At 43.8% G+C, this 17836-nt stretch overlaps 1 protein-coding gene across 5 annotated transcripts in view; it reads left to right on the top strand.

The window, feature by feature from the left end:
• The window catches only part of gdpd5b (glycerophosphodiester phosphodiesterase domain containing 5b), a 44209-nt gene that overhangs the window by 13546 nt on the left and 12827 nt on the right, over window positions 1-17836 (top strand). For all 5 annotated transcript variants that reach the window (XR_009931580.1, XR_009931579.1, XM_062472624.1 and 2 more), the window contains exons 2-3: window positions 2067-2241; window positions 16988-17091. Coding sequence is in view for 3 of the 5 variants with exons in the window: in XM_062472624.1 (XP_062328608.1) it covers window positions 2125-2241; window positions 16988-17091 (221 nt within the window). In the remaining 2 variants the exon portion in view is untranslated. The remainder of the gene's footprint in view (window positions 1-2066; window positions 2242-16987; window positions 17092-17836) is intronic.

The raw sequence follows: 17836 nt of genomic DNA, 5'->3' as shown, positions 1-17836 counted from the left end.
CTTTAAAATGTATTCCTGATTTCCTTTTTAGACACAATCATTCTTACTGTATGATCCTGCCCAGGGAGAAACTCCATATCAGTATTACGTGCAGGAGGATAGTAGCCCAGAATTGCACAGGAAGACAGGATCTGGTTAATTATGCAGTGTCTATTTCTCTCTAGACCTTGACCTTACTGTATAAAACCTTCTCTGGATACTGAGCTCTGTGTGTCTGGACTAGCAAAGATCCAGGTATGGGGGGGGATTTGTGCTTGTGTACCTCCTATGCTTTCCTTCCCCATCACAACTAATATATTATTTATTTTGGACATAAACCGGATTAGATCCACAGCCTCTACTTAATCCCCCTATATTGATGCTGTCCAGTCTGGTGTGGTTCATGTCCTCCATAGACTACCCAAACGGCTGGCTTTATTCATGAAGCAATTAAACTGTACACAGTCAACATCCTCATATGAGGTAGAGATGTGCCACAGGCATTCTCCAGTTAAGGTGTGATTGGAGAGCTGTACCACGGAGGAATTACTGTTCCAGCTAGGGGTTTCAGTGGCGGGGCTGTGCCAGAGGTCTAAACCCAGACTCCCAATGAGGTGTGACAGGGTCTCTGGGAGCAGCCCCACCCTCCTCACAGGAGACTCTCTAATGACAGGAAGCATAGCCCCCCCGCAAAGATGCAACATGCGGCCAGTCTGATTGCTGCCTGATGAGGGTCTTTAACGTTTAAATATGCTCAGCCTGTTTCCTCACTAAAACAATCCCAAAGGCTACTGCTTTGAGGAAAATACAGTAAGAGATTTAGTCCAAAATCAATGTCAGTATGACGCCCCAAGAAGACCATGTTGCGCTGTTATAAACGGTGTAGCCTCAAGTATCAGTCAAGTAATCACCTTGTGCATTTGAGCATTTACTTACTTCATACATTTTTATCAGTGTCTTGTTATCCATGCTCCAATTACCCCATGGTGGGCTCACAGTCGGTTACAGTAATCCGTTAGGTAATCAACCTGCCATATCTCGCTGAAAACCCACCAGGCGCTGCGTGCTACACCACGTCCCCGGAGTCACGTGACACACTTGTGATCAAAGACGGCGGGCTTCTAACGTCATTATCGCTCTTAGGTTTGATTGGAAAGAGTGCGGCTCGCCGGTGTGCAAGGCCTCGCTGCGTCCCTGAGTGCCGTAGCTGTGATGGGGCCATCTTCAAGCCCAAGCCAGCCTGTATCCGCTAGGCACCATATGCGCATCCTTGAGGCATGCCGCTGACAATTAATAGGCTGACAGGAGTCCACCTGGGGCCATGTCGACCTAGACGGCTGCTGACCAAGGAAGTTTCATCCCCAAGTGTGTGACAGCGACTTGTTTTTAAATAAGATGTTCAATAGAATCTCTCTGCGTTGTCCTTTTCGATTGTGACTTGATTTGATTTTCTCCAACCTTGAGAGATATTGATGAAGGTAACATGACGGCCGGAGACAGTTGTCACTGGAGACGGACGCAGGGAATCTGAATGTGCTGCTTTGTGTGGTTTCAAAGCTAAGGTGCTTGTACGGTGTCTGGTCTTAACATGTCTGAAAGCCTTTATCACCTTGTCTGATCCTTTGTATGCTTTGAATTTGGTCAAGACATTTTACAGCAGAAGAGGATAATAGATAACCTATGAGGCTTGAAATCTTAAATCAAGAGATTCTGGATATCTGCAGGAAATGCTCCCTCTCTTTGCAACCTTATTCATATTCCCTTTTCATTGCACACAACTGCTCTGCTCAGTAGCCTCTATTTTATGTTGACAAGATTCACCAGTGTTTCCCCTACCATCATATTAGGGGGGCTCCCCGCCCCCCCAACGGCACCCCCCGCCCCCCCTGGAAGGTCAAGTTTTTTTAAAATAGATTTTCAAAAAAATAAATATATATATATATATATAGCGCCTGATCACAAAATAAGTCATTTAAGGTTACCTTTCCTATAAAAGGTCTTAGGGGCATTAGTTCTGTGTTTGCTATGTTTACTTATGATGTTGTAGACACACTGCTAACTGTGTTCCCTGTGCATCTGCCTCCCAGGATCCCAGCGGTTAATGGGATGTTAGTGGCGTGGAGGCGGGGCCAGGACTGACGGAGCATGGTGAAGCACCAACCCCTGCAGGTCTACGAGCGTCAACTGTGTTTGTCATGTCTAACTGGGATCTACGGATGCCGCTGGAAACGCTACCAGCGGTCACATGATGACACCACCAAGGTGAGCTGGGCAGGTTTTTATACCGGTCCCCCTTTTTTTTCCCTGCAGGGAAAACGTTTGGGATCAGGTTAAGGTTTTCTCTTGGGAGATAAAACCACGTGCCTTGTGTTTTAGAAGGTGGCCTGGGGATGGGGTTGTGTGAGGAGTCAAGCGAAGGCTTGAACCGTGAGCAGCATGTCGAGGGTGTGATCTGAAATTCGTGCTCAGGCCAACGCAGGGGGTTACTTGTGGCCGTTTTTGTTTTGCACAACACGTCTGGAAAGTATTGATTGGGACGGGAACATGATCTTACGGTATCAGCCATTGCTTGGCTTATACCATACACCTCTGCTCCAGTCCACTCTACCTCTTAATGCACTCACCCAATTCATTTCACTAGCAGAGTGGAGGGGGACATTACGTTTTCACACAGTATGGTTTTCATAGGGATTTATTTGCCCTTTAGCCATCTGTTTCGCTTCAGATTTTGGGCTGCTGTCATTAAACAGAGGATATTGACCACATCGCAGCAACCACACAGCTGACTATCTTTCATTACCTAATGTATCATATGAGCCTCAATGATGGGATTTCCTGCTTTTGATGATAACCCACCCACCCTCTCCAACGGAAATGGTATTAAAACATGTCTGGATGCCCTCTAGGTCAAACAGACATAATTTCAAATATAGCTGCAAGCAGCGATGCGGGTTCCTCCGCATCCTCCGGGAATCGGGCTAGAAATCCGAAGGTTGCCAGTTCGATTCCCGGTCATGCCAACTGACGTTGTGTCCTTGGGCAAGGCACTTCACCCTACTTGCCTCCGGGAGATGTCCCTGTACTTACTGTAAGTCGCTCTGGATAAGAGCGTCTGCTAGATGACTAAATGTAAATGTAAAATGGCAAAATATTATAAACACACTGTAGAAGATCAAGAGTTGGACAACAAGAGAGCAAACTACTTCATGTTTGGCCAACAACAATAGGCTGAATGGGGATTTGAACTCATGAGCATAAGGTTACAAGTCAGTCTCTCTATCCTGTCTGCTACCAACTGTGGAGATTTTATAAAAAGAAAGGACAGAGTATTAGCTTTGGTCAGCTTTGGGACAAAGGTTAAGAAACGGTTGACATTTCAAGGTAAAATTGCATGAAATTGCGAATGGTACTTCAGAGTGATGTCATCTTGAACCCTATTAGGTTTGAAAAACCATCACTCAAAATATAATTGATTTATTTACACAAAGATATTGAGGCAATGTGGACATTTACATAAATTCACCTCTTTCAGCCATTTAGATTGCATTTCTTATTCCATGTCACCTTATATAAAGACATGTATTCTACACATCTGTTACAAATTTCAAGTCAATTGCGTCTATGGTTCATGAGGAGAAGGGTTTGAAGGTTGTACCAAATTTGGACAGTACAGCTAAATCTATCATGGCGGACCTTATGGGTCTTTGAGTTTTTTTTGTTCCCCATGAGAAATAAGGCAAGTATACCAATTTACAGGCATTTTGGAGTAATGGGGCGCTGGGGAAATCACGTAGACTTTGGGCGTGGTTTATAGCGCCACCTATGGGTGTACGTGGGTCACTAGCTGTCTGGGAGTAGTGATTGACCTTGTTGTATCATTGGGCCAAATTTGAACAAATCGGGTCAAGGACTTTTTGAGCTATTGAGCCATTTAGCGTAGAAGAGGAAAAATAATAAGAATACTAACAAAAACAATAGGTTTCCTCCTACCGGAGGAGCCCTAATGATTTGTAATGAAAATAGATCCTCTAGCCCAGTGGTTCTCAACCCTGTCCTCAGGGACCCCCTGCCCTGCATGTTTGAGATGTTTCCCTGCTTTCACTTGATTCAAATAAATGGCTCGTTATCGAGCTCTGTAGAAGCCTTGTAATGAACATACATTTGAAACAGGTGTGTTGGAGACAAGAAAAATCTAAAACACGCAGGACAGGGGGTCCCACAGGACCAGGGTTGAGAACCACTGCTCTAGCCAATAGGAGCTCAGCCTTAGGAAACCATATTTTCCATTGGTCTGTGCTAGCTCACTCATGACTGTGGCACTGTTTAGGAGTTTATATCACAAGGTTCTGATGTGGTTACATATGTGCAGTTGGCTGAGTGTACATGTGCTCACTGTAAACTCTCCACAATGATTTATAAAGAGCAATCTAATATACAACCTTGCCAAACAATCCATTAAATTGATAACCTTGAGTTGTAGCAGTGTCTGACGTAGCAGTGCTCCGTCCAATGTCCTGTTGGCTCTTAAGCACTGATGACAATTGATTTGCAATTAAGCCCTTGCAGGCTCAAATTCATCTATTTGTGGCCTCGATGTCTACTAAAATCATCCAGCCTGTGACTGAGATTGAAAGTTCATTATTGTCCATCAAGCATGTAATAAAGGCTTATGGGCTTTAACCTAGTATATGAGGAATTGTTCAGACTCGGCTATAGAAATGTCTGTTTGCAAACACAACATAGTTCAGTTCCTCAAGGGTGTGACCAGCGTTACCTCAGGCTTGCATCATTCCACGAGCCACGCGATGCAAATGAACACAACTAAGTGCCAGTTAAGTGTCAGTGTTTCTATTAATAGAAACAAGGGGGCATGTTTAACGAGCCAGGCATGGTGTCTACAGGAAGAGTTTATCAAGGTATTGAGGCCCGTTTGCCTTCCGGAATGTTCTTTGTGCGTGTTGTTGGAGGGGGTCAGAGAGGATGATCAGGCTGGACGGAGGCCAACCAAAAATGTAGCGCATAAAGATATGGGTTTTTCATCCTCATCCTGAAAGGAAATCGGATTCCTGTGCTCTGGTTTCCTGTTGTGCTCTTGTCTTTTCGCCTGGTAGATGGGGTACTGCCTCGTCAGCATTTCTTGGCCGTCAGCGATGGCCCCTGGAGATGTGTAGCTCTTGACCCGCTGGGAGTAACTGCCAGTCAGCTGTCCATGCGCACACTGATGCCGGATGTAGTCAACCTCCCATGGTGCATTTCTGCGGCCCCAGCCAATCTCCTCTGCCAAAATGTGACTTCTGGCTTACTCTCTAATCTCCAATGGTTTTGGTTGTGCCAGCTAGAAGGATACATTTAGGTACTGTGGTCACGGAATGACGTCAATGTCAGGGCATAACAACGTCACATGAATTTAGCTCCTCATGAGCCAGTTTCTGCAGCCTCAGCAATCCTAGAGCAAATACACAGGTCTTGCGGTACACTGACAAAACAAATCTTGCCTTCACTCCCATGGTCAAGGTAATATTAAAGACCGTAGTTCATATTGATTTGATGTGACACAGCATTAAAATAAGTGAATCATTTCATGAATGTCCCCATTAACTGATACCAGTAACTGAGATAAAACGGGTGAATGATTGAACAAAAAAGGTGATTCATTCCATTTAAAAAAGATGTAAAACCAACGAGTGTGAAACTATCTAACTAAATGAATTTGGTGCATCAGAGGAAAGAGAACTTCAGAGGCTCCCCAGACTCTTGTCAACTGGTGTTTTACTTCAGTCAGGCTGGCAGTGGGCCACAGCTTCAGTGAGTTGGCTTCTGCAGGGAAGGACTGGCATGCAGCCGGAAGTACTATTCCTACATTTCCCTTGAACCCTTATCCAGAACGCATAACATAATTCTGCATAGGTCAACATTGCAAGCATTGTTGAATCTAATTGGACACAGGTACCAGGTTTGTGTGTGTGTGTGTGTCATTGGACCATTATTGTCACTTGAACAGACTTTTCTTCATGTCTGAAAACCTCATGTTTCTGCATCTTTTAATAATCCAATTGCACAATCTGTTTTACCAATCAGGGACGGGCATCGGTTACATGTGACGATGGTGTCACTGGCTCCAGTGAGCCAGGAGAAACCCAAGGTCTCACGCTGAAATAGAACTCTCATAATCCACAGAACAGGAGGCCTCCTTCTCTCCTCATCTTTGTGTGCTCTGCTGAACGGCACAGCGAGGGGCTCTTGAGACCAAGTGACACGGGTTGTTTAAGAAAAGTGTATGAATAAAAAGTCTATACATTTAAGAGAAGGCCAGCCACGTCATTCACTGCAAGTTGATCTTGCCTCAGTAATAATTGAAAGTGTTTCCATTTAGCCAGTCTTTACCTGACACAAAGGCTCCAAATTTAGGGTCATGTATGGCTTTGGCCTGTTTAAATGTGCGCACATTTTCTCTGACCTATATTGGATGGGGCTTAAAATGAGAACAGAGAGTGTTTAGCAAGCAAGATGGGGAAAAGGATGCAGTCTTCTGGCTTTGCACTTTCCTGTTTCCCCAACAGACTGAAAGGTCATCAGGCTTTGACACCTCGACAAAAAACGCTTTCCACAGGCCGTTCATCCCACCAACGTAACCCAGACTGAAGGTTAACAAGGAGGATGATGTTTTCCTCCGAGACTGGAGGCTAGGAGGTATGCTTCAGCACACATGATGAGCAGGTGGAGGCCAGAGGCAGAAGGTGCAGGCGCACATCTAGACACTCAGGCAGAGGAAGTGTGTGTGTGTGTGAGAGAGACGGCGTGTCTTTGTGAATTAATCCCATCTGATGTGCGATGAGAAGCCGCTAGCTGGAGGGATGAGGGGGCGGTGGTTGTTGTAATCACAACTGACCAAGAGCTTTGATTCTTGGTTCATTAAAAGGATGATGAGGTGTGGAGAGTCGTGTTAGTGAAGTGGATTATTTGACAACACCAGTTGATGGTTATGTGAAGTTAATGGGATTGATTGGACCCCTCATTAAATGTGCATATTTGTATACAAACAATTCTTCATTTGAAGTCATGAAGTTGGTGCCATTTAGTTGTATGGTTATTTCCAACTGCCAAAGACGATTTGACACATTTGTTTATTTACCTGTCCATGTGATTTTAAATGGTCCTGGACGCTAGACAGGAGTCTGGGTGGAGGGGGGTTGTTGTTATCTTCCAGATCTTTCCCTCGCCAAGGTAAAGGGAAATGACTATTCAGTCTGTCAGTTCTAATCCCTCCTCATCTGTCTGCACCCAGAGTTCCCGACAGGAGGGACTTTGTCTACATACAATAATTGCCCACCATTTTGAGGAAGAATAATTCCATGTAGACATGTTATTAAAGTCTGTGGCTCCCGCCAACAAAACAAACAGAAGGTCAGCATTTGCTTCCAAGTTGGTTGTTTTCACAGTTCGGATTTATTAAGAAGTTGTTTTATCATGCAGCATATAGCCATAGCCAGTTACTTTTTTTTGGTGTGGGGTGTGTGTTTTAAAGTGGGTTATTTGAAATTGTGCTGAAAATTAAGTTTCCATTTTAGTTGGGTTGCTTCCTTTTTGAATAAATCATAGCTTCGGAGACTAAATTACATTGTGAAGATCCTGATGGGAAATCAAATTTGGCATAAAAAAATATTTGTATCACATTTGCGTCCAAGTAACTCATGTAATTGTTTGTTCAAGGTTTCAAGAGTCTTATTCATGACGCTGTGATTTCTCAAAGGACATGTTCTTGTGTGTTTTAGTCAGCAGGCTAACCAAGGTCTTTCATGTTTACTTGACCTGTCGAACTCTCAAGATATGGGTGAGTGCCCAAGGACTGCATACTTCCAACATCTCAAATAACAAGACTTTTGAAGTACAAAAGAGTTGAATGTCCAAAGCTGCAGACCCCTGCATAACCGTGTAGTCTCAACATAATTTAAACCTTCGACATAATGAAGCATCTACATATTTATTAAAGCCGAAAACATAGGTCAGCTAAGTAATGTGCTTCATTTGGACTATACATTTCTTTACTCAACCTTGAATATTCACCCTAAAAGTGTTCAAGGGTATGACTGTATCCTACAAGTACATAAGATGCAAGCAAGTAAATGCAAGCACGTTGTTTCCTTTGGTCAAGACAGCCTGGTGTAGCTAGGTGTTAACCTGGACAGCTGGTTCTACAGAAGGGAGTGACCTGGCAGCCCTCGAACCCTGGACCTCCGCCAACATTGTTGGTCTGCTGGATAAACAAACAAACAAATGATTGGCCCCTCCCTTCCCAGAGGAGAGATGGATTACAGAGGGGGGGGGGGAGGGGAGGGGCTGGCTTCACCAGCTGTTACCTTGTGTTGTGTACCTCACTTTCTCCATTGCTGTCGCTCTGGGTTTGTCATATTCATTTTCATATTCTGACACATCCCGCTTGGAGTCTTAGCACTTCAGGACTTAAAACAGTGTTAAATGATTTGAGCTCACGCGTATTGCACGCACACATGTACAAGTGTGCCTTCAGGACTCGTGGCATCGTATTTGTGTAAATCTTTATTTCACCCACCCCATATCTTGTATGTGCAGCTTTGCTGTTCCAAATGGAAGGAATTAAATTGTGAAACTAGAACAGATTGATTATTGAGTTGGTCTTTGAAGGACTTGTACAGGTGGGTGGAATGCTCAAATTTTATCATTCTTTAATGTAGCAAAGTGCAATGTAAAGTAGAGGTAGACAAGCTTACTTGATACATGCTTGCTTGTAAAAATGCATAACTTCAAATCTAATTGTTTGCAATTAGCACGATTCTTCAATCCCTTTCGGGCACGGCTTCACACACACACTCTACTCTATGCTTTGATATTTAGTCAATGCTCCCTGAACAAAGGCATGCCCCTTTATACAGTATGTCCACACGCATTTAGTTCAAGAGGAATTCCCACGTCCTTTATTGCACGCTTGATTTGAAACACCAAGCCCTTAGCATAGAACAATGCTTTTTCCTCTGCTTAGCTACCACAAGCCACAGTGACATAAGTAGGGCAGGGACCCCTCCACTGTGTGTGTGTGTGTGTGTGTGTACACTGTAGGCTCTAGAAGAACCACATTTAAATATTCATGGATATTTAATGATTAGTCTGTGGGGGGTAGAGGGTTCTCAAGTTCATCTGAAGTTTGTCTTCCCTATGCAGCTGTCTTAATGGGTCTATGGGCTAGTCTAGTCCATATTAGCATGGTCTCTTAACAAACAGCTGAAAGGACTGCTTGCAGTCATGGTTTTCATACAGGGAGGTGGCATCCCCTCATCCAATCATACCCCTGGCTGAATCGATGGAGACAGCAGACAGAGAGTATTGGAAGAAGAGCTGTTAGCCATGGAAAAGGCCTTTTTGTCGTTTTGAGAATGCTGCTCAACATACGATTGTGCTTAGAATTATTTGCATTGATTTGAACCATTTTGTATTGGTCATCTTACTGATGACGGTGGGTTTTAAAAACACAGATGCCAAACTGAAATCCCATGCATGGCAGGGGTGGATTCCCATGGACTACGTAACTCCTCTTTTGGGGGATTTTGGGGGGATTTGGATGATTCCAAATGTATTTTTGAGAAGAATTACCTCTTGATCCTTTTCATCCGTCTATTTTTAGTCTGTTCTGTTGGTCTTCAGGGCTTAGCTACGAGGTTTTCCATTCTTCCCTCTAGCCCCCTCTGGTACAGCAGTTTTCATTTCACCCTGGTGGAAGAAATGATTTTCCATATCCCACTTCCACTTGGAGAACACACAGCTGCCCAAGAACTGTCCTTGTTCAGCCTGTAAAACTCTCAAAGCTTTTGTTAAGTCAACCCTACCCCCCTCCAATGCCATTTCCTCCTACTTATGCATTGGAAATGAGGTGTTTTGGCAGGAAAGCAGCTTTGAAGGCTACAGTACGGCGTCGGCACATACCTCAAGCCAACCCTCCCCCCCCCAAAAAAAAAAACAGCTGAACCTGTACAAGATGCATTTCGTCATCACCAAGCAGGCAGAATCACGCCAGACTCCCCTGACTGATTAACTCTCAAACAGGAATGGCAGGAAGGAATGAGTGCATCACAAGATGTCTCATCTCCCTCTAAACCTGTGATCCCCTCGTCTTATACATCATGCTGGGAGGCAGAGCAGGGCGTTGATTGATAAAAGTCAGCTGTATACTTAAAGCACACAACCTCTGGGCCTGCCACAGTCATCATCCATCTTTATCCTCCAACCAGAGGGACTCACCTGACAGGTGAACAATGTCCTCTCTCATGGTTCCCAAGGTCTCCCTCATGGTGCTGGTAATCATTAAGCACCATGGGAGCCACAGCCAGAACAGGCTAATCGATGAGCAGAGCTGCTAGCCTCTCGCTGGCCTGCACCCCTAGTCCAGGACCGTTGAAAGATTCAAGGAGATTTGTCGCTTCATCCCACCTGCTGTCCTGCCTGTTATGTTTGTTATTGGGTGTGCTCAAGCCTTCGGTGAGAGCACAACCTTTGTTCTCTCACATATATATTTATTATTGTTTATTTTCGCCCCCCCTAAAACTCAGTCAATATTTGGCCTACATACACAACGGCGGTGTCAAAAGGTTCGTCTTGGTAGCGATTGCGTTGCTTCTATTGGAATTTACGTTCCGTTGCATGGTTTGGGCTTAAGTTAAGTTTTTGTGGCGAAAAGTGAAGCTAACGGTGGCTAATTTGCTAGCCACAGTCACTGACGTTACTAACGTCACTAACGTCACGAAAACACGCGTGACTACCTGTAGCAGAACATTCGTTTCGCATCTGTTAACTTGGGGGATAGCTAGGCTAACTATAGCCCAGACTTTCCTCTCCCCGGCCACTTCCACCAGCTCTTCCTGGGGGACCCCGAGGCGTTCCCAGGCCAGCCGAGAGACAGTCCCTCCAGCGTGTCCTGGGTCTTCCCCGGGGCCTCTTCCCAGTGGGACGTGCCCAGAACACCTCACCAGGGAGGCGTCCAGGAGGCATCCTTATCAGATGCCCGAGCCACCTCAACTGGCCCCTCTCGACGCGGAGGAGCAGCGGTTCTACTCTGAGCCCCTCCCGGATGACCGAGCTTCTCACCCTATCTCTAAGGGAGAGCCCGGACACCCTGCGGAGAAAACTCATTTCGGCCGCTTGTATTCGCGATCTCGTTCTTTCGGTCACTACCCACAGTTCGTGACCATAGGTGAGGGTAGGAACGTAGATCGACTGGTAAATAGAGAGCTTCGCCTTTCGACTCAGCTCCTTCTTCACCACAACGGACCGATGCAGAGCCCGCATCACTGCGGACGCCGCACCGATCCGCCTGTCGATCTCGCGCTCCATCCTTCCCTCACTCGTGAACAAGACCCCGAGATACTTGAACTCCTCCGCTTGGGACAAGATCTCCTCCCCGACCCGGAGGTTGCACTCCACCTTTTTCCGGTCGATAACCATGGCCTCAGATTTGGAGGTGCTGATTCCCATCCCAGCCGCTTCGCATTCGTTTGCGAACCGCTCCAGTGAGAGCTGGAGGTCACGGCCCGATGAAGCCAACAGGACCACATCATCCGCAAAAAGCAGCGACCCGATCCTGAGGTCCCCAAACCGGACCCCCTCAACGCCCTGGCTGCGCCTAGAAATTCTGTCCATATAAGTTATGAACAGAATCGGTGACAAATTGTGAAATTATCATTACCTGTGGTTTCAATCCAGTGTATCACTGCAACGCTGTAGCCTACGCGAGACACACAACAAAAACATCTAACATACACAGCTGTTTAGGAAGTCAAACGGCGACAGAACATGTTCGGCACTCCCCTTACTTAAATCAAAAGTCTATCTAACTACTAACCTGAACTTCATTGCCACAGCCTAAACTTTGTCAATCTGTTCATGAAAATTATTAATTTCAGCCTAAACCGTACAACGGAACGTTAAATCCAATTCAACCAACGCAATCGCTACCGAGACGAACACAGCAGTAGTCTAGTACTGTACCGTAGTAGTAGAATTTACCGGGGCAGCTTCTCCACACAGGGCTATATCGCATTTTGCGTTGTTACCTTACAATGATCGCTACCAGTGAGCTTTTTATGAATGAGCGATTTTCCACTAAATAAATGTCAAGCTTATTTACGTTTTGGGGGGCATATTTTCAGTTAGCAGATGGTACTGTTTGAATCGCGATTCCATCTTCTACTGCCGGGTAACGTCGTAGAATAATCTTCAAAGGGGGTTCTTTATTAATGAATGAATGCAATGAGTAGGCTAAATGCATGAAAATATCACGAGAAGGGAAAAACTTAAAAGGACGTTTAAGTCATAGAGATTAGGTCCATTTGTACACCGGTCTGCCAAATGTATTCTTTTTGATTCAACGATGAGGCTGCCTCTTGCAGGGGAAATGAGAAGACATCCATTTCATTCTACACTTCACTCGTATTTTCAGTTGTAAATGAGCAGCAAAAAAAAAATGCTTTTAAATCTATGTAATCTTTATAAATAATAAGTATGCATTTTTATATAAAATACAGAAATATCAGTTGTAAAAATGGCATTAAAAAACGGACCCCTGTCCAACCGACGCAAGCAAGCACACCCTACAATTTCCCCAGAAATTGTACCCTCTCTAGTTGCATTCGCATTCCTTCATCCAATTATGTTGTCTGTTTGAACGTGTCCATGTATGTTTGTTGCCGCTCCCGAAAAGGGGGGTGTGACTTTCTATGAGAACATGGAAATACAATATTATTTTGCTGCTGCCCAGCAACAAAAACAGAGATTGCCAAAGTATCAGAAAAGTCTGCTTATTTGTTGCTAGATAAGATTTTATTTTCACTAAATTGGCAACACTGCATTTGGCGCGGTGATGTCACAGACTGTTTCAGTTCAGTGGCTGGACCTGAAGTATAAAATGTACTGTTTTATGAGTTGATGCAACTTGTTATTGCCTATATGGGTCATGTTTATTCATTGTGCTGTAGGGTTGTGTTTAATTCTCTTTGAACTATTTGCTGCTCAGAATGCGTCAGTCCTGGGGTGCGGCAGAGGTTTTGGGTCATACAGTGAGGGATTTTTTTGTTGTTGTTGATCCCCTGCTGATTTTTTACGTTTGCCCATTGATAAGGAAATGATCAGTCTATCATTTTTATAGTAGGTTTATTTGAACAGTGAGAGACAGAATAACAACAAAATTCAGAAAAACGCATGTCAAAATAAATGCACCAATTGTTGTCACCTTCTCACCAAGCTGCTTGGCGATGGTCTTGTAACCCATTCCAGCCTTGTGTAGGTTTACAATCTTGTCCCTGACATCCTTGGACAGCTCTTTGGTCTTGGCCATGGTGGAGAGTTTGGAATGATTGATTGCTTCTGTGAACAGGTGTCTTTTATACAGGTAACAAACTGAGATTTATGAGCACACTCTTAAAGGGAGTGCTCCTAATCTCAGTTTGTATAAAAGACACCTGGGAGCCAGAACTCTTTCTGATTGAGAGGGGGTCAAATACTTATTTCACTCATAAAAATCAATTTATAACAGTTTTGAAAGTGTTTTCTGGATTATTTTGTTGTTATTCTGTCTCTCACTGTTTAAATAAACCTACCATTAAAATTATAGACTGATAATTTCGTTGTCAGTGGGCAAACGTACAAAATCAGCAGGGGATCTAAACATTTTACAATTATAATTGTAACAATAATCCAATTTAAAAATGATTATTAATGATCTGATCTGTGTCAATCCATACAGCAGCACAATTTCAACAAAGTAACAAATGACAGCAAAGTAGCAAGGCTTAGCAGTGGATATGTTTTGATACTTATAACAGCTTGGAGGACGTACTGTGCGTTTCATAAATCAGACCACACAGGAGGAGAGAATTTAATTAAATGAGCCCTCTGTGGAGCACTCAACATTAAGCCGAAAGGGAATTAAAAATGCCTAGCTTCATCTGTGATTTTTTCATGTAGCTGCGGATTACAATGTCAAAAGAAGGCTTTCTTTTATGATGGCTGTGATCATATAAACATAAACTACCATTTAGTTTAAACACATCACAATTTGTCCTGACTAAACACATTTCATTTCAACAAATCCAATTCCTATGAATATGTAAATGCAAATGAGGACCAGAACGATAAAGTTCAGTGCATCAAGAGACTCTTCCATCTTCCCTGCCAGCACATGCTTAAGCCCAAATCTCCCAAGCCACTGAAACCCGTAATCCACAGACCCACATGTGGCTCTTTGCTCCCCAGTTAAAGCTGCTCTCTAGCTGCTCTGCATGATCACATAACCCCACCCTCTTATCCTCCCTACCCATTACTGGCATCACTCTCACCGTACCCCATTATCACAGCTCACCCAAAATGAATCCATCAGCATGAATATTCATGCCACTTTGTTAGGAGTTTCACATTATTACTGAATGCTCACTGCTCCTCCATCTCTACATAAGGAGGAGGAGTGTGTGTGTGTGTGTGGGGGGGGGGGGGGTATATAAGTACTGTAGCATACAGGAAATGTACAACTCACAGATTGAGTTTGAGTTTTGGTGTGTTTGTATACTGGATAAGGAGTATGTGTGTTCAGAGGAGTTGTCTGATGTCCTAGCCGCTAGGCTACACCTCACAAGACACAAGTTCAGCAGGCTCATTTTTATGCCGGTGCGCAAATCCCGATGACGAGCATCTTTGGCAGTCAGTGAAGACTCCAATCTCTCAGGGCTAAGGGTTATCAATTCATGTGGGTTTAACATTTCCGGTCAAGGCTTAAGACTTGCGGTTTTAAGCTAAATGTTTTGTTGAATAGGTATAAAAATTGTCAGGAAAACCGTGTGTATGTTTGTCTGTTAATAGAGCTTGACAACTGACTTGGTTCATTTGCTATTAAGTTAATGAAAGTTATTACTTCTTAATGAGGACACTTGTCTACATAGGTCAGCATCTTAATGGAAGTTCTTCTGCTGAGCATGAAATTTACCCTAATTAGGGTTCCTACGGTAGGAGGGAACCTACTGTTTTTGTTAGTTCTCCATGAAATGGCTCAATAGCTCAAAGTCCTTGACCCGATTTTTTCAAATTTGGCCCAATGTTACACCAGGTCACTCACTAGTCCCAGACCGCTATTGGCCCACGTACGCCCATAGGTGGCGCTATAAGCCACGCCCGAAGTCTATGTGATTTCTCCTGTGCTCCGTTTCTCCAAAATGCCTGGATTTATATACTTGCCTCATTTCTCATGGGGAACAAAAAAGCCTCAAGGACCCATAAGGTCTGCCATGATAGATTTTGCTGTACAGTGAAAATTAGGGTAAACCTACAAAACTGCTCTCCCCCTGATCCGTAAGTCCAACTGTCTTCAAACTTGGTATGTGTGGAATACAATCCTCCTATAGGGTGAAAAGGAATACAATGCAAAATGGCTGAAAGGGGTGTATTTATGTAAATGTCCACATTGCCTCAATATCTTTGTGTCAATAAATCAAATATAATTTTGACTGATGGTTTTTCAAACCTAATAGGGTTCAAGAAGACATCACTCTGAAGTACCATAAACAATTTCACCTTGGTATGTCAAAATATGATTGAATTACAGCTGTTTAAACTTAGGCCGAATCCAACAATGCTTGCCACAGGAGAAACGGCTTACTTTGTTATACAGTAACTGACCATGCTATTACCCATTGCTGAGATTAGTTCAATGGGCTGAGATGGTATACTGCTAAGTGAAAGGTCATGGGTTCAAACCCTGCCACAGCTATTGGGCCTGTCACAAGTATGATTATTTTTCAAACCTTAAGGCTCCGTCACACCTTAACGTTCTCTGAAAGTTCTAATCGTAAATTTTCGAGCGTTCTAGGGCGAGGTGGACACATCTGGCGTGTGACTAGCGTGTGACTATAACTCATGACTAGCGTGGGACTGACGCATGAGGAGCGTGTAACAGCGACCAAGTAAGACATCCTTGAAAACTATTAGCGTGTGACAACGTGTCACTGGGTCGCGACGACGTGTGATGAAAGCAAACGATGAAAACAACGTTTGCTTTTCGCAAACGATGAATAACAACCAAGTAACGACTGATTAACGATAGCCAAACGCGTGCAACGTTAGTCAAACGTTATCCAGCGTTTAAAATTAAACGTTGAAGAACGCTCGTCTCCATGAGAACTTTTGTGCATGTTCGAAACGTTCGTTTTTTTGGTCCAGTGTTCTCCGACGATTACCAGCGTCACCAGCGTCCACACAACACTCTTCTGGCGCTATACCAGCGCTATATCAGCGACCATGGACGATTACCAACGTTTCCTCTAACGTCATAGAACGTTGACTAGAACGTTATGGTGTGACGGGCCTTTACAGACATCCAGGTTACATAATTCTGTAGTACCATGCGCAATTTCACCTTGATATGTCAAAAGATGACTGAATTACAGCTGCTTAAACTTTGTCCCAAAGCTAATACTCTGCCCTTTCTATTCATAACATCTCAACAGTTGATGTGTTGATGTGCTCTTGAGTTTGAATCTCAATTCAGCCTGTTGTGGTTTGCCAACCATGAATTGATGTTGCTCTCTTGTTGTCCAACTCTTGACCTTCTGTCTACAATGTACATTTTCATGATATTTTGCCATTTTGAGGAGGAACCCGAATCGCTGCTTGCAGCTATATTTAGAACGTGTTTTTGCTGTACATGGTGTTCTTGTTTTAATAACTTGAATAATGTACGCTGTTTGCAATGTTTGCCTATACTGCATTGGAGTGTAGGAAATGTCATTTACAAAAAAAAACACATTTAGTCTTGATCGATGATTAATGTAAATAACTAATGATTTGTTGGTGAAATGTAGTGTGTAGGTCCCATTTGCAGAATCGCTCAGCTTAATTGCAAACCTGACATTGGGTTTGGAATAAAACGGAGAATTAAGTCTTAAGTTTGTAATTGTTTGAAACCTGCTGTCAACTGAACGGTGTGTGTTGTCTTCTACAGTGGGAGCTCCTGTGGTCCCTCATCCTCCTCTTCACCTTCTCTCTCCTCCTCGTCTGGTTCTACTTCTGGTGGGAAGCTCACAACGACTACAATGAGTTCAACTGGTGAGACGCCTCCTGACATCCAGTCTCAATCTGAAATACTTCTCTGCTAGTAGTTTCAATGAATAGTTCATGAGGGTGCTGTTCCCTCGGATGTTGTACCGTCCTTATCCAGAGATCCCAATGCCGTCATCTTTCATCACAGTTTCCACCAAAAAACGTTTCAGCAAGCACAAGGTTTCCTTTCTAAATTGATTTCAGACTAATTCCTCAGTTGTTCATTTACGCATCTGAACATGGAGCATAAGCACATATTTGTACTGTCTTGAAGATGGGTGGGATACAATTGTGTACCTTATGACTTCAACCATACCACACAATTTCTTCTCGTCCAGTGTAATTATGTAATGTTCTATGTGATGTTTTACAGTGGTGTTTAATTAGATCACATCCTACTGTATACTGTATGTACTGTAGTCCGCCTCCATAATGTAATAATGAGTGATGTCAATCTCATAGTTCATGGTCGAGATACAATCGAGATACCTTTGTTCTTGTCATGGTGTGGTGAGTTAATCCTGTCACCACAATAATACATTGAGCTGCATTTGCTGTCAATCCACTCTGACACACTGTCAGGTCAGTGTGTAACTGACTGTCGGTTCTGACAGCAAGGGAACACACACACACAAACGCATCTGGGTTTTCTTGTACAAGGTGCAATTTGCTCTGTCTGTCACCAAGGTCATTCTGTCTCTCTCTCTCTCTCTCTCTCTCTCTCTCTCTCTCTCTCTCTCTCTCTCTCTCT

Source organism: Osmerus eperlanus, chromosome 11, assembly GCF_963692335.1.
Source record: "Osmerus eperlanus chromosome 11, fOsmEpe2.1, whole genome shotgun sequence".
NCBI lineage: Eukaryota > Metazoa > Chordata > Actinopteri > Osmeriformes > Osmeridae > Osmerus > Osmerus eperlanus.
The sequence above is the reverse complement of the archived record's forward strand: the minus strand, read 5'-3'. Positions and strand labels throughout refer to the sequence as shown.